Source organism: Pelobates fuscus, chromosome 8 (assembly GCF_036172605.1).
Source record: "Pelobates fuscus isolate aPelFus1 chromosome 8, aPelFus1.pri, whole genome shotgun sequence".
Classification (NCBI taxonomy): Eukaryota; Metazoa; Chordata; class Amphibia; order Anura; family Pelobatidae; genus Pelobates; species Pelobates fuscus.
The window spans coordinates 99,520,079-99,545,492 of NC_086324.1; the positions used below are offsets into that span (position 1 = coordinate 99,520,079).

Sequence of the window (25,414 nt, forward strand, 5' to 3'; positions counted from 1 at the left end):
ATTCACTTAAATGAATATATACAGCAAAAGATGTGAATATGTCTGTAAATTATACTTACGCATTGATATGGACACATGTAAATGTTGCAGAGTAAACATTTTCATACATTTACAGTAGCAGCCTTTACACCTAGAAAAGTACAGCTGTTTACACTTGAAAAAGCCTTTTCTTTGATGAAACACGTTGTGTTAATGTTATTTGTTTTTAGCATTAAAGTATATTTGACTTTTACCGGTTTTAGTGGGTTTTTTTTTACACTATTTAATTGCCCCTGGCATATTTATAATCCTGAAAAACCTACCCTACTCTACACCTAATCCCTGGCAAGGATTGTCTTCTGGAGTATGTTCTCTCCATTATATCCCATGGTGGGGAATCATACCACCCAAGTACTGTGAGTAATCTATCATCTGTTTCTACCTGTTTTTTATTTTATCACACTAAGCACTGTTTGCTTTTAAGTCTTATTCTTTCTATACATCTGGATGCTGTGAGACTAACCTACATAAGCTACATATCCGTCAATGGGGATTGTACCGCTGTATGCAGTTTTACTCCGAGCTGGTCTATAGCTCTATCAAATTGAGTGTGAGTCCACATATCCTTGTTGTGTGTCTTACATGTAGTACTAGACTATCTACGCTATTATTGGTTGTTTTCTGTTTTGTTGCATATTTCTACCACCAACTGAAGCCTGGGCAATATCCAGCCAGGAAATTCCCAAGAATAGTTTGGCCTTATTATACTCCGTACAACCCGTTTTTGTGTTCTCTATTGTCTTGTTCGGTTTGTAGTAGGAGGTTGAGGGTATCCCCTACATTCAAAGTTTGCAGCTTACTTCTTTGCTCATACAAGCTGATTCCCCAGCTCTTATCTTATTGTGTGTGTTCGTGTGATGAGAGTTTTTGATAAGTGATTCTGTGGTAGTGATAGTTTCTTGTAGGGTTTCTTCCTCTATGTGTTAAATTATGAAAATTATATTCTTGTTTTTGGTTTCATGTTTTTTAGCATAATCTTGTATACCCCATATATTTCTTCCCTTTAATGAGTTTTGTTCTGTTCTATACGTTTTTGTATTAAAATAGAGTTTTGTTAATAATACCCAATTTTCTCTAAATGAGGTCAGTATTTTGTATTTCCTTTAATTGGTTGATTTATCTGTCCAAGATGACAACAACAGTACAACTAGAAAGCTTTCTAGTTGTTCATTATATTCTTCCATAAACCTCATTGTAATCTTGGTCAAAGCTAGGCATTTTTGTTTTTATCATTATTATTTATTTTTTGATGTGCATGGTATAACATTAGACTTGCTTAGCCAGAATAGCAGTCGCAATCAGAGTAAGTACAAGCATTATGGACATTAGATGGCGTACAGATATACAGCACAACTTTTTTTGTTTATAACGATAGGATGAAAACACAGTGGAGCGGCAAAACGCAGTCAGAGGATACAGGGTTTTCTTACGGTCTGTGGTAATAATGGAGGCGAAGGTTCCACTATCCTATTATTTAATAATTATATATATGCAGGCTTAAACTTATGGCATTGCAGGCAAGGTCATCGCTCAGTACGCTACTAGCCATTATAGCGGTTCTCTCTCCCTCACATTTTGCTATATGACATGCTTGCGCCAATATGTGGATGGCTACAGTACAGTCGCAGGGTGCGCAGTGAGATGTGATGTGCCATTTTTTGATTTGTTAGTGGAAAAGATAAGCCACCTTTGGGCGTATGACTTGTGGCAGCGCAAGTCTTTCGGGCCTCTGGCCGGGTGCTGCTGGGCAGGATAGCAGGGCAGCGGCCGTCCGCCCCGCTCACCGCCGGAGAAGGCCTCCTCAGATGCAGTGAAGAATTCCCCTCCAGGGGACTGGAGCTCGAAGATCCAGCCTCACCCTGGATCCAGTGCCTCCTGTGCGCCGAGTCCCCATGCGGTCGGTCTGAAAAGTCGCTAAAAATCATGCTTTTGAGGGTTTAGAGAGCGTTAGTTGTCAGGAGCTGATCGTACTTGCGACCGTCCAGCTCGGCGGTCCGGCCCCGCCTCCCAAAAGCTAGGCATTTTAAAGAACCCCAGGGTATATATATTTTTTTATGTAGCCATTTCCAATATGTGGTCTTACAATATGTTGGTATGACCACAAGGTGTTTAAAATTACAAACAGCTGGACTGGACGATCGTCTGGCCCCCACAACTGCCTTCATAGGCTTTGAGCCCTTTGAGGATATACCTCAAACCGCGGCCCCATGAGTAGACATACCACTTTCTCCAGGAACTCTGTTGTTGGCCCCAGAGTGGAGCTAGAACTAAGCGCACAGGTTACGGGATCATGCAGTGCCTAGGGCTGGCAGAGTGGTACTGGACGGATTTACCATCATGAGGAAATGCTGCTTACTACACCCTGGCCAGAGGCTGAAATGGGCCGAGTCGCATGTCTACATCAGAGGTTTCATGGAGCGGAGCGCAGGGGACTGCGTGACCTACCTAGCAAGGCTCCAGTGGTTTCTATTAGTTTTTGCAAACCTCGTTTTCACGTATTAATTTACTGTGCTTTGTATTTAGTATTTTTCGAATTGGGCAATGGTTAATTTTCTGTTGAGTATTAAGAACGTTCTGGTAACTACCGTATCTGGGGCCTGTATCATACCGGTGTACTCTATACTATACTACTAGCCATGCCTGCTTAGTCTGATATTTATCATTACCTACTGTTTTTCGAGACTCAATAGGCTACTTAATATTGCTGTTTAGCCTATGACCACAGTTTGCTCAAAGTTATCTAATTTGAAAATGTCTGTCGGCTAGCACAGGTTTTCTTCAGAACTAGATTGGTGTGCCTAACCTGAATAATTGTATTATGCCACATGCCCAGATAATTATGTAGGCCTATTAAGCAAATTTGTGTTTGTCTAGCTAGTGTAATTTTCTTTGTTTTAATTCTAATTTAAACAACAAAAAGAGGTTGTTTCACTCTGGAGTTTTTCCAATATGCATACCGTTTGTATCTTCTTGACATGTGTACATATATATTAACTACGATTTCATAATTCTGTATTATCATCTCTATGCCTCAATAAAAGACAGATTGGCAAAAATAACAGCATGTTGCTTTAAGTGACAGTTTCTCTTCTTTATAGCTGAAAGTTCTTTGTTCCCTAACCTTGACAATGAGAAGTGCAGAAGAGGAAAGTATGACACTTATCTCTGCTGCATGTCCATGTTCCAGGTAACTATCATCTATGATTCTTCAGGAATCATTCTAGAATGTTCAATGCCAGGACAGCCATGTATATGTGAATTATTTTTAAAGCACCAACAAATTCTGCAGAGCTAAAACTACTGTGTTTGTTAGTCCACTAACCGGTAGACGAAGAAACAAGTAGTTGCAGCAATAACTAAATTCTAATCAGAAAAAAATATATACAAAGTACAACCCATAGTTAACTTTTAGTTAACTATTGGGTTGTGCATAAACTTTACATGTGATGATTCTACTTAAAACCATTGTTTTGTTTTGTCTATAAAAGATATACCTTAAAAGATCACTATAGGGTCAGGAACACAAACATGTATTCCTGACCCTGTAGTGTTAACACCACCATCTAGACCCCCTGGGCCCCTCATGCCTCCATAAATATAGCAACATCTTACTGTATTCAAGCCAGAAGCTGTAGATCTGCGTGCTGTTTGCCTCAAAAAAACAAGCAGTCTGCTGACATCATCAGAAGTGGTAGCCTGATCCAATCACAATGCTTCCCCATAGGATTGGCTGAGACTGACAAAGAGGCAGATCAGGGCCAGAGCCAGCATGATTCAAACACAGCCCTGACAGAAGGTCTTGATGGTAAGGTGTGTCTTTTTGCGGATGATACTAAGATATGTAACAGGGTTGATGTTCCAGGAGGGATAAGCCAAATGGAAAATGATTTAGGTAAACTAGAAAAATGGTCAGAGTTGTGGCAACTGACATTTAATGTGGATAAGTGCAAGATAATGCATCTTGGACGTAAAAACCCAAGGGCAGAGTACAGAATATTTGATAGAGTCCTAACCTCAACATCTGAGGAAAGGGATTTAGGGGTGATGATTTCTGATGACTTAAAGGTAGGCAGACAATGTAATAGAGCAGCAGGAAATGCTAGCAGAATGCTTGGTTGTATAGGGAGAGGTATTAGCAGTAGAAAGAGGGAAGTGCTCATGCCATTGTACAGAACACTGGTGAGACCTCACTTGGAGTACTGTACACAGTACTGGAGACCCTATCTTCAGAAGGATATTGATACCTTAGAGAGAGTTCAAAGAAGGGCTACTAAACTGGTTCATGGATTGCAGGATAAAACTTACCAGGAAAGGTTAAAGGATCTTAACATGTATAGCATGGAGGAAAGACGTGACAGGGGGGATATGATAGAAACATTTAAATACATAAAGGGAATCAACACAGTAAAGGAGGAGACTATATTTAAAAGAAGAAAAACTACCACAACAAGAGGACATAGTCTTAAATTAGAGGGACAAAGGTTTAAAAATAATATCAGGAAGTATTACTTTACTGAGAGGGTAGTGGATGCATGGAATAGCCTTCCAGCTGAAGTGGTAGAGGTTAACACAGTAAAGGAGTTTAAGCATGCGTGGGATAGGCATAAGGCTATCCTAACTATAAGATAAGGCCAGGGACTAATGAAAGTATTTAGAAAACTGGGCAGACTAGATGGGCCGAATGGTTCTTATCTGCCGTCACATTCTATGTTTCTATGTTTCTATGTTTCTGGCCAATCAGCATCTCCTCATAGAGATGAATTGAATCAATGAATCTCTATGAGGAAAGTCCAGTGTCTGTATGCAGAGGGAGGAGATACTGAATGTTTGGATGCATTTTAGGCAGCCATGACCCAGGAATGATCTCTAACAGCTATATGAGGAGTGGCCAGTGGAGTTATCACTAGGCTGTAATGTAAACACTGCATTTTCTCTGAAAAGACAGTGTTTACAGCAAAAAGGCTGAAAGTAATGATTCTACTCACTAGAACAAATTCAATAAACTGTAGTTGTTCTGGTGACTATAGTGTCCCTTTAACCCCTTAAGGACACATGACATGTGTGACATGTCATGATTCCCTTTTATTCCAGAAGTTTGACAGGCCAGACAGTCGCCGTTCTGCAAATTAGGACCCCCAGGGGCCATGTGACCGCTCTGAAAGAGCGGGCACATAGCCACAATAGGTGTCCACAGTGCTGCCAGCAGGGGGACTGCTTGAACTGACAGGCAGCCCCCTGTTGGTGAAAAAAAAGCTTAAAAAAATAACGTTAATAAATTGAAAATATATATATATATACATACACACACACACACACACACACACACCCCTTATATATAATATCATACTAAGTGTATTTAATATATACATATTTTAATATAAAAAATACACAGAGTAAAACTACTAGAATATATATTATAAAAATAAATCGTAATTAATAAAAAAGTAAAAATATTTTTTTAATTATATACAGTTGCAAGAAAAAGTATGTGAACCCTTTGGAATGATATGGATTTCTGCACAAATTGGTCATAAAATGTGATCTGATAATCATCTAAGTCACAACAATAGACAATCCCAGCCTGCTTAAACTAATAACACACAAATAATGAAATGTTGCCATGTTTTTATTGAACACACCATGTAAACATTCACAGTGCAGGTGGAAAAAGTATGTGAACCCCTAGACTAATGACATCTCCAAGAGCTAATTGGAGTGAGATGTCAGCCAACTGGAGTTCAATCAATGAGATGAGATTGGAGGTGTTGGTTACAGCTGCCCTGCCCTGCCCTATAAAAACACACACACCAGTTCTGGGTTTGCTTTTCACAAGCAGCATTGCCTGATGTGAATGATGCCTCGCACAAAAGAGCTCTCAGAAGACCTACAATTAATAATTGTTGACTTTCATAAAGCTGGAAAGGGTTATAAAAGTATCTCCAAAATCCTTGCTGTTCATCAGTAAGACAAATTGTCTATAAATGGAGAAAGTTCAGCACTGCTGCTACTCTCCCTAGGAGTGGCCGTCCTGTAAAGATGACTGCAAGAGCACAGCGCAGACTGCTCAATGAGGTGAAGAAGAATCCTAGAGTGTCAGCTAAAGACAAAAGTCACTGGCAAATGCCAACATCCCTGTTAGCAAATCTACAATACGTAAAACACTAAACAAGAATGGATTTCATGGGAGGATACCACAGAGGAAGCCACTGCTGTCCAAACAAAACATTGCTGCACGTTTACAGTTTGCACAAGAGCACCTGGATGTTCCACAGCAGTACTGGCAAAATATTCTGTGGACAGATGAAACCAAAGTTGAGTTGTTTGGAAGAAACACACAACACTATGTGTGGCGAAAAAGAGGCACAGCACATCAACATCAAAACCTCATCCCAACTGTGAAGTATGGTGGTGGGGGCATCGTGGTTTGGGGCTGCTTTGCTGCGTCAGGGCCTGGACGGATTGCTATCATCGAAGGAAAAATGAATTCCCAAGTTTATCAAGACATTTTGCAGGAGAACTTAAGGCCATCTGTCTACCAGCTGAAGCTCAACAGAAGATGGGCGTTGCAACAGGACAATAACCCAAAGCATAGAAGTAAATCAACAACAGAATGGCTTGAACAGAAGAAAATACGCCTTCTGAAGTGGCCCAGTCAGAGTCCTGACCTCAACCCGATTGAGATGCTGTGGCATTACCTCAAGAAAGCGATTCACACCAGACATCCCAAGAATATTGCTGAACTGAAACAGTTCTGTAAAGAGGAATGGTCAAGAACTACTCCTGACCGTTGTGCACGTCTGATCTGCAACTACAGGAAACGTTTGGTTGAAGTTATTGCTGCCAAAGGAGGTTCAACCAGTTTTTAAATCCAAGGGTTCACATACTTTTCCACCTGCACTGTGAATGTTTACATGTGTGTTTAATAAAATCATGGCAATATTTCATTCTTTGTGTGTTATTAGTTTAAGCAGACTGTGATTGTCTATTGTTGTGACTTAGATGATGATCAGATCACATTTTATGACCAATTTGTGCAGAAATCCATATCATTCCAAAGGGTTCACATACTTTTTCTTGCAACTGTATATGTAATTTTATTCTAACTGTATTTTGAGATATAAATATATAGTCCCCTCTGATGAGCTGCGGGCGAAACGTGCACGTCAGGGGCTGACGATCCAGCCATATCACCAGTTTCTGTTCATCATGGCATTCGTGATATTATGGATCCTGAGCTGACTTCAAACTCCTACTAGGAGAAACCCGGTTAAGTGGCCACAGTTTTACTGCTATGTTGCAGAAGTTTAAAACCTTCTTATCATTACTATTGCATTGGCCGTGTTTTTTATCCTGTTTCCCCCGGGTTCATTTTGAAGTCTCTCTCTGACCTATCATGGAATACGGACTGAGGGTACATTATTGATTGTGGTACCCATGCATATATGTGTTAGGCCATATAGGGGTACCTAGGAGACACAGGGGGGTATACCTGACTAGCATTGGTATTATACCATGCATTAAGGCTGTACCAGTTACAATGGCTGTGTTAGCGATCTGCAGTTAGGAGTGTTTTACTCCCATGGTCGATCTAACATCTCACATATGTTACCAATGTATACAGCTTGTTACCCAGTGTGCCTACATTATATGTCTATGTGATCTATCTGAAACCTCATACCCTGGAGATCTCAGTTTTTCATGTATTTCCATGTGCGAAATTACTGCTCTTTTGCACATAGCTATTTAGGAGAGGACACTGAAAACTTTTGAACAGGACCTCTCTCTAGTTTCAGGCTTCTACGTATCACTGTATAGACTTACAATTGTTAATAACAGTTCATTACTGAAGTCTCACGTATGGACTCAGGGATCTATAGAATGAGGTCTCCGTTCACATGGGTATACCTATAAACATGGGGCAGATTACCCTCAGTTTAGTACTGTGATACCATCTTCGCTATAGCGTCCAGTGGTATATCCGTGGGGATAACGATCGCCTCAGTACATGTCCTCTCTTTTTTATTCATTTTTTGAAGCAGTTTACACTTCCAACATGGTGGGGGTTTACGGAATTGGGTTTTTAACCCCTCACATGCTGGAACATCTGTTATAATCTGTCAATACTCTGGCACTTATAACCTATTTTTGATATTTCATCCTATTGGAATTATAACAGTTTTTTATTGGTTCACATTTTTTGGTGGTATTTCACCTATTTTTATCAATATATTTATTAAAGGTTACGTATTAATACGCAGGGCACTCTTCTTGTTTCTGTTTTGTTTGTCACTACCCTGGTAGTTCTTGAGGGTTATCCCCTACCTATTGAGTGCCTGTTTAAGGCTTCCTTTCCTCTCCTTTTTTGTCTACTATAAATATATATACACTTGAAAATGAAATTTTATATATATATATATATATATATATATATATATATATATATATATATATATATATATATTAAGAAATATACATATGTCCATATACATAATTACAAATAATTTCATAAATATACATGTAGACTTCAAATACATAAATATGTATATATATTTAAATTCGACGTGCATATTTATGTAATATTTTTACATAATTAAGTAATTTTATTGATTGCAATTTGGGGGTCCTGCCTGACAACCCAGGCCGAAAGTCCAAAGAATTAAATTTGCTAGCATTGTATTTAACCTTGCAACTTTCCAAGACACCCTAAAACCTGTACATGGGGGTACTGTTTTACTCGGTAGACTTCGATGAACACAAATATTAGTATTTCAAAATAGTAAAACATATCACAGCGATGATATTGTCAGTGAAAGTGACAATTGTTTTTTGCATTTTTAACACACAAACAAATATGAATGCTAACTTTGGCCAGTGTTTGTGACTAAGTGGCTACTAAAAAAGACTGGACATACCCCATATTGAATACCCTGGGTTGTCTACTTTTCAAAAATATATGGTTTGATGGGGGTAAATTACATTGACCGGCTTTAAAAATTGGCCGGCTTTGGAAAACTGGAATGCACACCCTCCAAATAAGGTCTTTTAGGTCCCAGAGAACCTGACACACCTATACATAAGTGGTATAACTGTACTCAGAAGCTCTTGCTGAACACATATTGAGGTGTTCTTTGGTAGTAACTCTTAAAGTTCTTAGTACATGTATTCTTAAATTGCTATGTGTGTCAAAAACAAATCACCAATTATTTTTTAATTTTTTTTATTACCTGTTATTTTTTTATTACATGTTTAATACCTTGGGTTGTCTTCTTTAAAAAAATATATATATGTGAAGGGTTATTCAGGGATTCCTGACAGATATCAGTGTTACAACTTGAGTTAATTTTTTTTTGGGGGGGGGGGGGGGGGGGGGGGTGGTTTGGAAATCGCAAAGTGCTACTTTTACTTATAGCCCTATAATTTTCCAAAAAAAGAGAAGAACATGTTAACATTGGGTATTTCTAAACTAAGGAAAAAATTTAGAAACAATTTTGCACAGGTGTTTTTAGATGCGTAACAGATTTTGGGGGTCAAAGTTAGAAAAGGTGTGCTTTTTAAAAAAAAAAAATCATCATATTTTATAATTTTTTTTATAGTAAATTATATGATATGATATGATGAAAACAATGGCATCTTTAGAAAGACCATTTAATGGCGAGAAAAAAAGTATATAATATGTGTGGGTACAGTACATGAGTAAGAGGAAACTTGCAGCTAAACACAAATAGAGCAGAAATGTAAAAACAGCCCTGGTCCCAAACGGTAAGAAAATTGAAAAGTGGTCTGGTCACTAAGTGGTTAAACTGCTTCACTGTATAACATCTACCACTTCAGCTTGAAGGCTATTCCATGCATCCACTACCCTTTCAGTAAAGGAATACTTAATTATATTTTTGGGGAGAAGGAACATATATATATATATATATATATATATATATATATACTCTTATTATGCATACCTCTATATTTGATCTTGAAAGACACAAAACCCCAAATTACAATACAATCATAAATGTTACTATTACCTCAAGTATGACAACATCCTCATCCTCCTCGTCATCATCTAAGATATGAACAGGATTGCTTAGAGCAGCAGAGATCTCTTCATCAGAGTCATCTGAGACCATGACAAAATAGTCAGTTCTGCGTTTATTCCACTCTGCAAAGTAAAAGAATGAATATGATGGTTAGAGCCAAATTATACATTAGGAATCAACATTGTAGTACAAGTACAGAATTGCACCTGGAAATGATATCAAGCAATGATTCGCTAGAAGGAAAGGATACACCTATCACTGACAACAGATGATACTTATCAAACAATCTATTTTGGAGATTTGAGTACAGTTTGTGTGTCATATCACCTGATCATGGACAAGAATAAGAACTTAATAATAATAATAATAATAATAATATATACTTTTAGTAGATTTCTTTTCTCATCTATTCACATGGCAGTATTACAAATGGGTTACTACTCCTCCCCTCACAGATGATGGGACAAGAAAGGATAAAATGCTGATGAATTGCCGGCACTTTCTATAATAGTTGTAAAAAAATATCAGACCTCTTACTTTAGGAAAGAGCAGACTCAGTTTCTCAATAGGGAGTGGTTTAGCTTATATCCTCTCACTACATTCAATTTCCAGGGTGCTGGAACGTTATTAGAGGTCAGCCAATGTAATCTTTCACTCTTTACATTAAAAGCCTGCACCCGCAGAACATAACATAGGTGTTTGCTATTGATTGTTGGTTAATTAGCTATTGTTTGCAAATAAGCATAGGCCTACCCAAGTGTTAACCCCTTAAGGACACATGACGGAAATTTTCTGTCATTGCAGCACTCCCCTTAAGGACGCATGACGGAAAATGTGAAATATATACAACAAGCTGGAAAAAAACAGACTAGTTGAATATGTTGCTGGAAATAATTGTACATATATTATAATAGCTATGCAAACTGAAAAAATAGTAGTGATAGCAAATAGATAGAATAAATAGAGTCACATCTAATTCAAAGTGCAGTCTTGCCTTAATGGCTCACCTCAGAATATGTCTCTCCAATGGATACCCCTATCCTACTAAATCCGGCACAAGCCACTGTCTGGTGACTTTATTGAGGCTAAATGCAAGGTCAAGACTAGTGGCTTATGGATCTGTGTTGTAGGTCAGACGTCATGCAACTGACGTGGGTATTCAAGATTAAGTCACAGTCGGTCCTTTGGGGAATAACCCGGGCTACTGCTGGTTTTTGCGTATAAAATAGCTTTTAGATTAGCAGACTGTACCAGACTGAGTTCACCCTAACAACTACGTGGGGAACAGCATGTGAATGATAGCTGGAGTAGAGATATAGCTTGGCCGCTGTGGAGGATTGTCATATACCTCTCAGAGCTAAAGCCAGCCAGTTATAACTCTAGTGAATAGAGATTATACCCACTAATCTAAAGCTAATGGATATGCATACAGACTGTATAATACTGGATTCCCCCTAACTAATCAGTGGGGGACAGTATATGGATAATATCCGAAGTGAGATTGTCTTAGCCGCTATGGAGGGCTGTAAAAAACCTCTCAAAGTATACAGCTATATAATTCTAACTCTAATACATAGAGAATGAGTCGCAAATCAACAGCTAGTAGACATATATATAGTTATTCAAAGTAGACATACATAATGTGACCATCAGGAGAGAAATAGAGGTGAAAATAAAGATTAGGGTGCCTCTATGTGCAGAACCATACTTAGAATGTTGGTTGCCTGCACATAGTGATAGATAACCTAGTGAGGAAAGCACACAGTGAAGGAAAATGAGCCCAAAAAGAGCCCGACGCGCGTTTCGGTGCTGTGATGCACCTTCGTCAGGGGCTGACTGGAGACTGCACCTCGGTCTCCTTTTACAAGGATTTAGGTCCCAGTGTCTCTAATTCTGTCCAATCAGGAAGTTGCTGTCATGCGCACTGCAGCTCCCGACCATCAGGTAATCATTATGCTAATGACGGTGTCCATTAAGCTAATAGGAGCCGTCTTAACCGGCTCAGTGCTGGAAAGATTAGTATAAGTCCTTATAGCCTCCGTGAGCTGTGGAGGTAATGTCCGGCTTCATACCGCCAGGGTGCAGTGTATCCTATGGATACAAAGTGATCACGGCTTTCCTTAACCCGTTCCATGCTGGGAAGGGACTGAACAGTTCCTAAACATGTCATGGGGCATAACGTTGGCAGTGATAGCCCAATCCAGGACTGGACACCGGGCGACAGTGCCCTGTACGGTGCTCATGTCTATCTTCCTATTGTATCGTTACCCAGTCCCAGGAGGCTGGGAACAAACGATTAACTATTAGAACGGACAGCTAGTGTCATGATGTAATGGTCCTAGTACGGATGTATATGTTCAGATGTCCAGTCAGAGTCATACCGTTAGGTATGAATTTATACGTACATAATACAAATAGATCACTACATAAGTGAATAAATAAATGGATAACTGGATAACTGTTTCTTGGTCGTTCTTCTGGTCATAATGGACATAATTTTATGTTACCCAGCATGATTAAAAGGAATACCTATTGCTCACATGGCTATAGGCTGACTTGTTAGTAGTGGACTCCGGGTTCTAAAGTGTTATGGTACAATGAGGGATCTGTAACCCTAAGATCCTATGAGTCCACCAGCATTTAGAGCCCCGAACTGAAATATATAGTGTTCAGGGTCCAGACCGGCAGCACTTAAATGATTGCCTAATGAGACCCAGCCATAGTATGTGTAGTGGGTACGGGTATCCAAAGCCCGATTAGTTGGTGGTTTAGATGGAGTGGAGCAGAAATGCTAGGTGTTGGGACAGAGGGTCAATATACCCGTAGAGACCTGGTTTAAAGAAAAAGTGAAAAAGGAACAAAAAGAAAAAGAATGCTAGTTCTATATAAATATTCACATATTTACAAAATATACAGTTTACAAATGATGCTTAATGCATTATAGATAAATAAAGCTTGCTTGAATGTGTATGGAATTTGCCGATTGTGTTCAAAGGGGAATATGCCCCGAATCATAGTGGTTATGGTTGTGGGATGTGGTACAACCTGTGGATCAGGGAAACATATTTTCTTGGCTATTTAATAAATAAATAAATAAACCAGTGATGTTTGAGTAGGTTCATAAAAACGAGGTATAGGAGAATCCTTCATTTAGACCAGAAGGGGAAAGGGTTTTCAGTGTGAAAATCCAATAGCTCTCTCTTTGGAGTAGTTTGATATCTATATCACCCTTCCTCGGGCCTAGTTTAATTTTTTCGATCCCATTGAACCTTATGCCCTGTGCTGTACCTTCATGTCTCAGTTTGAGATGCCTAGAGATGACCGTGTCTATGTGTCTAGAGGGGTTTACCGAATTTACATGTTCAAGAATGCGTTTCTTGAACGGCCTAAAGGTCTTACCCACATACATGAGGCCACAGCTACAGGTTAGGAGATAGATCAGACCTGACGTTTGGCAATTGAAAAAAGTGTTGACCTCATGTGTCTGTGTATTGGTGGAATTCGAAAATGTTTTTGATTTTCTCAGAATATACCTACACGCCTTGCAGCGGCCGCATTGAAACGTGCCTACTGCCGGTGTTTTTAGCCACGTATTTTCCGCTTTGGGTAAGGAGAGGTGACTAGGTACCAGTAGATCTTTTAGGTTACGTCCTCTCCTGGCCGTAAGTGACACATGTGGTGACAAAACTTCCTTAAGGTGCTGATCTTGATAAATCAGGGGCCAGTATCTATTCAAAATACCCTTGACTGGATCCCAGCCTGCGTCAAAAGTACCAATACATCTAATCTGGCTTGGGGTCTTTTCCCTGAGGGGGTTGTCCTCTAGTAGGTCTTTTCGCTCAGTCGTAAGTGCTCTTAAGTAGGCAGAAATGCTAGGTGTTGGGACAGAGGGTCAATATACCCGTAGAGACCTGGTTTAAAGAAAAAGTGAAAAAGGAACAAAAAGAAAAAGAATGCTAGTTCTATATAAATATTCACATATTTACAAAATATACAGTTTACAAATGATGCTTAATGCATTATAGATAAATAAAGCTTGCTTGAATGTGTATGGAATTTGCCGATTGTGTTCAAAGGGGAATATGCCCCGAATCATAGTGGTTATGGTTGTGGGATGTGGTACAACCTGTGGATCAGGGAAACATATTTTCTTGGCTATTTAATAAATAAATAAATAAACCAGTGATGTTTGAGTAGGTTCATAAAAACGAGGTATAGGAGAATCCTTCATTTAGACCAGAAGGGGAAAGGGTTTTCAGTGTGAAAATCCAATAGCTCTCTCTTTGGAGTAGTTTGATATCTATATCACCCTTCCTCGGGCCTAGTTTAATTTTTTCGATCCCATTGAACCTTATGCCCTGTGCTGTACCTTCATGTCTCAGTTTGAGATGCCTAGAGATGACCGTGTCTATGTGTCTAGAGGGGTTTACCGAATTTACATGTTCAAGAATGCGTTTCTTGAACGGCCTAAAGGTCTTACCCACATACATGAGGCCACAGCTACAGGTTAGGAGATAGATCAGACCTGACGTTTGGCAATTGAAAAAAGTGTTGACCTCATGTGTCTGTGTATTGGTGGAATTCGAAAATGTTTTTGATTTTCTCAGAATATACCTACACGCCTTGCAGCGGCCGCATTGAAACGTGCCTACTGCCGGTGTTTTTAGCCACGTATTTTCCGCTTTGGGTAAGGAGAGGTGACTAGGTACCAGTAGATCTTTTAGGTTACGTCCTCTCCTGGCCGTAAGTGACACATGTGGTGACAAAACTTCCTTAAGGTGCTGATCTTGATAAATCAGGGGCCAGTATCTATTCAAAATACCCTTGACTGGATCCCAGCCTGCGTCAAAAGTACCAATACATCTAATCTGGCTTGGGGTCTTTTCCCTGAGGGGGTTGTCCTCTAGTAGGTCTTTTCGCTCAGTCGTAAGTGCTCTTAAGTAGGCCGCTTTGAGACATCTATTTGAGTATCCCTTGGTCTTAAACTGTGATCTTAACAGCTTGGCTTTAATTTTAAATTCCTCAATAGTGGAGCAGTTTCTTCTTACACGGAGATATTGTCCTACCGGTATCCCATACTTTAATGATTTTGGATGGTGGCTTTGCCAGTTCAGAAGATTATTGGTGGCTGTGGGCTTCCTAAATAGAGTGGTAGAGATATGCTTTTTGTTGCTTTCCGTGATTTGTAAAGTCAGATCCAAAAAGTTGATTTTATTATCCCCCACCTCATGGGTCAGTTTCAGGTTCTGGTCATTCAGATTAAGAGCCTTGACGAATTCATCAAACGACTCAATTGGACCTGTCCATACAATCAGTACGTCGTCTATATAACGTTTCCAGAGACTAATGTAGTCCTGGTATTCAGCGAATTTGGGACTAAACACTATATTCTGTTCCCACCACCCCAGGTGGAGGTTTGCATATGAGGGGGCACAAGTCGTCCCCATCGCAGTCCCTCTCACCTGGTGGTAGTGGGTACCCTCAAAGAGGAAATAGTTGTGTGTTAAGATGAATTGTAGAAGTTGCAACACAAACTGATTATCTCTAGACACATAGACACGGTCATCTCTAGGCATCTCAAACTGAGACATGAAGGTACAGCACAGGGCATAAGGTTCAATGGGATCGAAAAAATTAAACTAGGCCCGAGGAAGGGTGATATAGATATCAAACTACTCCAAAGAGAGAGCTATTGGATTTTCACACTGAAAACCCTTTCCCCTTCTGGTCTAAATGAAGGATTCTCCTATACCTCGTTTTTATGAACCTACTCAAACATCACTGGTTTATTTATTTATTTATTAAATAGCCAAGAAAATATGTTTCCCTGATCCACAGGTTGTACCACATCCCACAACCATAACCACTATGATTCGGGGCATATTCCCCTTTGAACACAATCGGCAAATTCCATACACATTCAAGCAAGCTTTATTTATCTATAATGCATTAAGCATCATTTGTAAACTGTATATTTTGTAAATATGTGAATATTTATATAGAACTAGCATTCTTTTTCTTTTTGTTCCTTTTTCACTTTTTCTTTAAACCAGGTCTCTACGGGTATATTGACCCTCTGTCCCAACACCTAGCATTTCTGCTCCACTCCATCTAAACCACCAACTAATCGGGCTTTGGATACCCGTACCCACTACACATACTATGGCTGGGTCTCATTAGGCAATCATTTAAGTGCTGCCGGTCTGGACCCTGAACACTATATATTTCAGTTCGGGGCTCTAAATGCTGGTGGACTCATAGGATCTTAGGGTTACAGATCCCTCATTGTACCATAACACTTTAGAACCCGGAGTCCACTACTAACAAGTCAGCCTATAGCCATGTGAGCAATAGGTATTCCTTTTAATCATGCTGGGTAACATAAAATTATGTCCATTATGACCAGAAGAACGACCAAGAAACAGTTATCCAGTTATCCATTTATTTATTCACTTATGTAGTGATCTATTTGTATTATGTACGTATAAATTCATACCTAACGGTATGACTCTGACTGGACATCTGAACATATACATCCGTACTAGGACCATTACATCATGACACTAGCTGTCCGTTCTAATAGTTAATCGTTTGTTCCCAGCCTCCTGGGACTGGGTAACGATACAATAGGAAGATAGACATGAGCACCGTACAGGGCACTGTCGCCCGGTGTCCAGTCCTGGATTGGGCTATCACTGCCAACGTTATGCCCCATGACATGTTTAGGAACTGTTCAGTCCCTTCCCAGCATGGAACGGGTTAAGGAAAGCCGTGATCACTTTGTATCCATAGGATACACTGCACCCTGGCGGTATGAAGCCGGACATTACCTCCACAGCTCACGGAGGCTATAAGGACTTATACTAATCTTTCCAGCACTGAGCCGGTTAAGACGGCTCCTATTAGCTTAATGGACACCGTCATTAGCATAATGATTACCTGATGGTCGGGAGCTGCAGTGCGCATGACAGCAACTTCCTGATTGGACAGAATTAGAGACACTGGGACCTAAATCCTTGTAAAAGGAGACCGAGGTGCAGTCTCCAGTCAGCCCCTGACGAAGGTGCATCACAGCACCGAAACGCGCGTCGGGCTCTTTTTGGGCTCATTTTCCTTCACTGTGTGCTTTCCTCACTAGGTTATCTATCACTATGTGCAGGCAACCAACATTCTAAGTATGGTTCTGCACATAGAGGCACCCTAATCTTTATTTTCACCTCTATTTCTCTCCTGACGGTCACATTATGTATGTCTACTTTGAATAACTATATATATGTCTACTAGCTGTTGATTTGCGACTCATTCTCTATGTATTAGAGTTAGAATTATATAGCTGTATACTTTGAGAGGTTTTTTACAGCCCTCCATAGCGGCTAAGACAATCTCACTTCGGATATTATCCATATACTGTCCCCCACTGATTAGTTAGGGGGAATCCAGTATTATACAGTCTGTATGCATATCCATTAGCTTTAGATTAGTGGGTATAATCTCTATTCACTAGAGTTATAACTGGCTGGCTTTAGCTCTGAGAGGTATATGACAATCCTCCACAGCGGCCAAGCTATATCTCTACTCCAGCTATCATTCACATGCTGTTCCCCACGTAGTTGTTAGGGTGAACTCAGTCTGGTACAGTCTGCTAATCTAAAAGCTATTTTATACGCAAAAACCAGCAGTAGCCCGGGTTATTCCCCAAAGGACCGACTGTGACTTAATCTTGAATACCCACGTCAGTTGCATGACGTCTGACCTACAACACAGATCCATAAGCCACTAGTCTTGACCTTGCATTTAGCCTCAATAAAGTCACCAGACAGTGGCTTGTGCCGGATTTAGTAGGATAGGGGTATCCATTGGAGAGACATATTCTGAGGTGAGCCATTAAGGCAAGACTGCACTTTGAATTAGATGTGACTCTATTTATTCTATCTATTTGCTATCACTACTATTTTTTCAGTTTGCATAGCTATTATAATATATGTACAATTATTTCCAGCAACATATTCAACTAGTCTGGTTTTTTCCAGCTTGTTGTATATATTTCATTGGTTCTCTCTATATGTAGGGGTTAAGCCCCAGGACATTTCTGGAGTGTCCACAAAGGTGAATATTCCCACCAACGAGACAGTCCCATTTTTGGGCCCATTCTCATAGGTGGAAATTCCTCTGTTATGACGGAAAATGTCCATCATAAATGAAAATTAACCCCTGATTGCCACAATCGCGGCAATCGTGGGGTTAATCTTCCTGTAGTGTGTCTCCCTATCGGAGGCACACTACCATGGGCAATTTCACTGATTCAGCCCATGTGATCGCTCTGACCGGCAGTTAGAGTGATCACACGTGCTGCAGTGAAACCCTGCAGCTCCGTGTGAGCTGTGAACAGCAGAGAGACAAATCGGTGCTGATCTGTCTCTGGCTGGAAAAAAAAAAAGTGTTAGTAACAAAATCCCACCCCCCCCTCACCTCTTTCAAATAAAACTTAACCCCTTCCCTGCCCTTTGATCACTGCCTGCAGTGATCAAAATACAGATCACAGTATTTCACGGTGATCTGATTTTTTCTTTTAACCCCTGAGGGTTAACTTTTATTTTTTTTAATCCTCAGGGGTTAAATGTATTTAATTAATTCATTTAAATATTTTAAAAATATTTATTTATCTAGCTAAGGTGGGTAGAAGTTAGTGGGGAAATTGGGGAATTTACAGTTAGGCTAGTTAGGGGTTAAAAAAAAGTTAAAAAAAAATAAAAAGTTAAAAAACTTTTGAAAAGATTAAACAAAGTTTTAAAATAGTAAAATACGTTGTTAAAAGCTAAATAAACTTTTTAAAAGTTAAAAAAATGTTTAAAAAAGGGGGAAAATGCGTATTACCGCTACACTTGGTACAGGCTAGCGAAAAAATAATACCACGGTAAGGTTTCAAATATGCCTTTTGAAACACCCTGGGGTGTCTTCTTTAGGAAATGGTATGCCTTTGTGAAGTTAATGGAAAACACAACCTACCGTATATACTCTAGTATAAGGCGAGTTTTTTAGCACATTTTTTGTGTTGAAAAACCCCAACTCGGCTTATACTCGAGTCAATAGTCTGTATTATGGCAATTTGCATTGCCATAATACAGACAGGGGCTGTGGGGGCTGTCAGAGCTGTAACTTACCTGTCCTGCAGCTCCTGTCAGCTCCCTCCTCCTCCGCGCCGTCCGTTCAGCACCTCGGTCAGCTCCCAGTGTAAATCATGCGAGAGCCGCGGCTCTCGCGAGACTTACAGTGGGAGCTGACAGAAGAGCTGACCGGACGGCGCGGAGGAGGAGGGAGCTGACAGGAGCTGCAGGACAGGTAAGTTACAGCTCCCTGCCAGCCCCCCTGTCCCCCCAACTGAACTACCAATGCCACTGGACCACCAGGGAGTAAGAGCCCCCCTCCCTGGCCAGCTAGCAAGCAGGGAGGGGGGACGAAAATAATAATAAAAAAAAAAATAATATTAAAAAATAAAATAATTAATAAAATAATTAATAATATAACAATCAAAATGCCCACCCCCACCAACACATACGGCATCACACACGCATCACACACACACACGCACTCACACACACACACACACACACGCACGCACCGCACCCACACGCACGCACCGCACTCACACGCACCGCACTCACACGCACGCACCGCACTCACGCACGCACACACACGCACTGCACACACACACACTGCACACGCACTGCACACACACACACGCACCGCACTCACACACACACTGCACACACACTATAAATAAATATTCAATTAATATATACGCACACACTCACACGCACTGCACTCCCACACGCACTGCACTCATTATATACACACACACTGTAAATAAATATTAAATTAATATATACACGCACTGCATTCATACGCACGCACTGCATTCATACGCACGCACTGCATTCATACGCACACACTGCATTCATACGCACACACTGCATTCATTCTATAAACACACTGTAAATAAATATTCAATTAATATAATTTTTTTAGGATCTAGTTTTATTTAGAAATTTACCAGTAGCTGCTGCATTTCCCACCCTAGTCTTATACTCGAGTCAATGAGTTTTCCCAGTTTTTTGGGGTAAAATTAGGGGCCTCGGCTTATATTCGGGTCGGCTTATACTCAAGTATATACGGTATTAAAAAAAAATTCCAAACTGGGGCATGGACCCAGCGTAAAAATTCTACCTTGAATGGCTGTGTCTCAAATGTGCCCCTTCAACGTTGTCATATACATGGTAAAGGTACATACGGGGGTATTGCTGTAAGTAAGATGACATAGCGGAGCAACATATGATGTATTATACTGCTGTAACACATATAAGGTTTGTAAAATATAATTTACAAACTCATTGAGTATGTCAAAAAGGCATATAAAAAGCGTATTACCACTACACTTGGTACAAGCTAGCGGAAAAATTATTTCACGCTAAGGGTTAAAATACATCTTTTGAAATACCCTAGGGTAAGAAATGGTATGCCTTTATGGGGTAGCTGGAATAATTAACCTACAAACAAACCTCCAAAGTGGGGTATGGACACAGCGTAAAAATGTAAAGTTTGAAAAAACTTAAATGGCTGTGTCTCAAATGTGCCCCTTCAATGTCCGCATATACCTGGCAAAGGTACATATGGGGGTATTGTTGTGCTCAGATGACACAGCTGAGCAAGATAGGAAGTATTATATAGCTGTAGCACACAAGGTTTGCAAAATACACAGTACAAACTCACGGTGTGTGTCAAAAAAGCAGAAAAAGGTGCCCTGGGCTCCTGCTATGAACGCACATAAAACGGGTTTTATCCCAGAAAAAACTAAGATTAAACCCACTGACGGGCAATATAGATGCCAGAGGGGACACAGCGATACACCCCAAGACCTTCCCAAACGGCCAAGTCACGGGAGACCTGAGGGGCACCGATGCGGCCTACAAAACCGGAGCTGGGGAGAGGCAGACGATCTCCCTGCCTCCTGGTTACAAACGAGAACACACAATCTCCTCCCCCCCCCCCCCCCCCCCTGACTGGCGGGGGTCATCCCGGTCCCCACTCAACAGCCTTACACACTCGACTCGATAAGCGAATCTTGCACAGGGCCCAAGTACCTGAGGAGGCCCCACCTAATATGGCGACTACCACATGGCCGGCAGAGACGGCATATGAACAACGTGAATTAGCCCTTCGCTCGGTGGACCGCATGTTACAGCGGCTGAATGAGCATTTTCACCAGTTATGGATCAAATTGGAGACCCATATGATCTCTATACCGCTCCAGCCTCCAGAAATGACAGACAAGGTGGCAGGCGACGGAGGGAGTGGAGGACCCCCTCGGGCCCAACTTACCTTGACAAGTCTGCACCTCCTATTACTGGCCCACCTGGGCCGAGGGCCACCAAGGGCAGGACCCGAAGGCATCACCCACATGGACGGAGGGATGGCCACCACAGAAGGCAGCAGACCATCAGGTCCCCCCGCTATTCCCACCATGGGATGGACCCGGCCCATGGAAGTGCCCGGGTCCGTGGTTTAAAGATGCCGGCCTTCATCCCGGCCGGGGCTGGAGGGTGGATGTACCTCGCCCCCGGCGACCAGCAGCCTTCGTAACCACCCCTACAACAAGAGCAGCAAACCGAGAACAGGACACAGAGCGAGAGTAGGATCACCTACAAGGCCCGAGCGGCCTACTCACAAGTCAAGCGCAGAGCTGGCGTCGGATGAACCCGGGCCACACAGTGGACTATAGCCACGATATTTCGCCTTAGCACCGGAGAAGACCCCGGCAATACGTAATGAAGATTCAGTCTGCCTTTTATTTTTCTATCACATGTAGACCGGTTGTCTTTTGATTTCCGTTTGTACCTTACTTCTCATTCTCCTAGGTTCAATACTTGTACTAACATCCTGGTATCTAGCATTTAACGTAATTCCTAAACACAAACATGCTAGGGACTTCACCGCCAAGACACGTTCCACAGCAGCCCCACGCGCAAATAAATGTACCCCCATTAGACCAAACCCTAACACCTGCACTGCTTAAATGAGTAAGCACTATACCTTACCTATGATAAGCCAGGTGGCTACAAGTTACAGCCTAATCTATATTTTTTCCTACAAAACGAGTGCAGTTCAGGTGGTAAATATCACTAAGTTAAGCCAATCTACTAACATGTAACATGCAATAAGCCTGATGCATCTGAATGTACCTTTCTGACTTCCCAATCGAATGCTACAACCTGACGTTATCCTAACTTAATTTAAAATTGTGCAAGTAACCTCGAAAACCCCACTGTTTTATCTGCTGAAAATCAACGTGAGGAATGCCTTTGGGGTACCACACGTCTGTTGTAATCACTCTCTGCACTGCAAAAAAAAAATATTTAAAAAAATGCATATTACAACTACACTTGGTACAAGCTAGCAGAAAAATGATCCCCCACTAAGGTTCAAAATATGCCTTTTGAAATACCCTGGGATGTCTTCTTTAAGAAATAGTATGCTTTTATGGGATAGTTGGAATATATAGCCTGCTAAAAAACTTCAAAGTGGGGTAACAACACAGCGTAAAAATTCAAAGTTTGACAAAACCTGCAATGGCTGTGTCTGAAATGTGCCCCTTCAACGTCCCCATATAACTGGTAAAGGTACATACGGGGGTATTGCTGTACTCAGACAACATAGCTGAGCAACATATAAAGTATTATAAAGCCGTAGCACACATAAGGTTTGCAAAATATACAGTACAAACTCACTGTGTCAAAAAAGCAGAAAAAAAAATGCTTTTTACTACTGCACTTGATACAAGCTAACGGAAAAATTATCCCACGCTAAGGTTCAAAATTTGCCATTTGAAATACCCTTGGGCGTCTTCTTTAAGAAATAGTATGCCTTTTTGGGGTAATTGGAAAAAGCAGCCTGCTAATATCTAAAAATAGAATACGGACCCATTAAAACCCTCCATGTAAATTTACACTTAAAAACCTGAACTTATCACATCTATTTCACAGCACTGTAACTTCACAAAATAGTGTCTGGGTCATACATTGGGCATATTGTTTTACTCAGAAGAGGTAACTGAGCATACTTAGGGGGAATTTATGACAGTGGTACTTATCAAATGTAAGAAATACCCAGCGAAAATGCAACATGTATGTAAAAAAAAAATATATATTTTTTTTTTTTTCTCACCACAAAATCTGAAATAAATTGGTGAAAACATGGTGGCAAGTTAAGGTATAATATATGCCTAATAACATACCTTGGAGTGTCTGCTTTCTCAAATGGAAGGCCTTTATGGGGTTATTTGAACAGTCAAATGGCTATAATGCCGCAAAATCAGACATATGACCATCTATGAAAATTCAAACTATAGAAACTGAAATAGCATGGTCTCCTATATGGCATTGTAGCTTCACAGAATAGGGGCAAAGGTATACAATGGGGTTATCATTTTACTCAGCAGATGTAGCTGAACACAATATGGGGTTCTGTACAGGGATAGCACACACTAGATTTACGAAATACACATTACAAAAACCTTGTTATATGTGAATATGCCAAAATAGAGAAAAAACACAATTTTACTCCAATATAGATTGGCAGTGAAATGGCTACATAAAGTGGCAAAATAACCTTAGGTAAATAGCCTGTGATGTCTACTTTATATAAATCTATATTTTTGTGTGGCAATTTTGTTTCCTGTAATGGGTATTAAACTTCCAAGACAAACATACCAACTTCTAAAATTGTTTCACATTGAATTTTTATTTTAGACCTTGTAGTTTGTGACCTGTAACTTTCAAAATAAACTGAAATCCTACACATATTATGCACTTTGTAAATCAAGACACATAAATGAATTGATTTTGAATTACTTTTCCTAAGCTGTACATATTATTCACACATTATTATTGCCAAAACGTGGGGGAAAAAAGCGTTTTTTTTTGTTTTTTTCCACATTATTTTGCATTTTTTTTGTAATAAATGAGAATTTATACATGTATAGGTCACATCAAATAAAGCCCTTTTTGTGGTCTAAAAAACGGTATACATTATGTGTTGGTGCAATAAAAGAGAGATGCAAATTGCAGTTGAACACAAACAGCAAAAAATGCAAAAATTGCTTGTGTCCTTAAGGGTATGTCCAGCTTCTGAAGCTGTGTCCTTAAGGGGTTAACACCTTAAGGACTGAGCCAAATGTACAAGTTGTGAGAAAAACAAAATGTAAACAAACCACAGAATTTGACTATATGTCTGTTCAACAATAATTTACCCAACACTTATTTTGTTCAGGGAAAACAGAGCTTTCATTTCATATCGAACATTCATATATGGAACTCCATTTTACATGAATAAAATAAAAAAAAAAAAAACTTTGAAAAATTAAGAAATTTGGTTATTTTTCAATTTCTGCATGGCAATTTAACGGTTAATGTCAGAATACGATTCTGTTTTCCTGCAATAAAACATACATATTTGTATTCAGAAATGTCTCACGAGTAAAACAGTAACCCCCATGTTTAGGTTTTATGAGGTTTTGGAAAGTTACAGGTTCAAATATAAGGCTTGTCCATTAATTTTTTTTTTCTACATAGAAATTTGACAGATTGGTTTGCTGGGCCTAGGTTGCATTTGAGACAGTATGGCAGCCCATAAATTAAAACTAGCCCCCATCATGGCATACCATGTGAAAAAGTTGACATCCCAGGGTATTCAAAATGGGGTATGCCCAGTCTTTTGTAGTAGCCACTTGGGCACAAACCCTAGCCAAAGTTAGTGTGCAGATTTTGTTGTTGTTGCATTTTTCACATAAAAACTGTACCTTCACTGATCTTATTATTGTTAGTATATAGTTTACTGCCCTGAAACACTCCTAATTCTGTTCAGTGATGTCTCAGGAGCGCCACGGTACCCCCCATGTATAGGTTTCATTGGGTTTTGGAAAAAGTTGCAGGGTCATATATACAGCTTATCCATTTTGCTTTTTTACATTTAAATTTGGCTGTGATTTTCTGGGCCTATCTCGCCTTTGAGAGAGCATGGCAGCCTGGGTAATAACATTTCCACTATTATGGCATACCATTTTCAAAAGTAGTGTGGTGGAATCTCGGTAAAAATAAATTTAGTAGGCAGAGATTACCACGTGGCATGTGTACGTGCATATGCTGACGTATCGATCAGTTGGTTGCACGAGGCAAGATACGATCAGTAGTGTACGGAGCATGTGCAAGAATACAGGATATAGTATTCCCCCTCCTCCATTGTGCTGGACAAGCCATGCGGTCAAACAGGAAGTTAATTCTTATTTGTGT

General features: G+C 40.2%; 1 protein-coding gene across 3 annotated transcripts in view; it reads right to left on the bottom strand.

Annotated features, from left to right (window-relative positions):
* The window catches only part of RNF216 (ring finger protein 216), a 288,938-nt gene that overhangs the window by 171,229 nt on the left and 92,295 nt on the right, over positions 1–25,414 (bottom strand). For all 3 annotated transcript variants that reach the window (XM_063430189.1, XM_063430187.1, XM_063430188.1), the window contains exon 3: positions 10,062–10,195. In XM_063430189.1, coding sequence (XP_063286259.1) covers positions 10,062–10,195 — 134 coding nt within the window. The remainder of the gene's footprint in view (positions 1–10,061; positions 10,196–25,414) is intronic.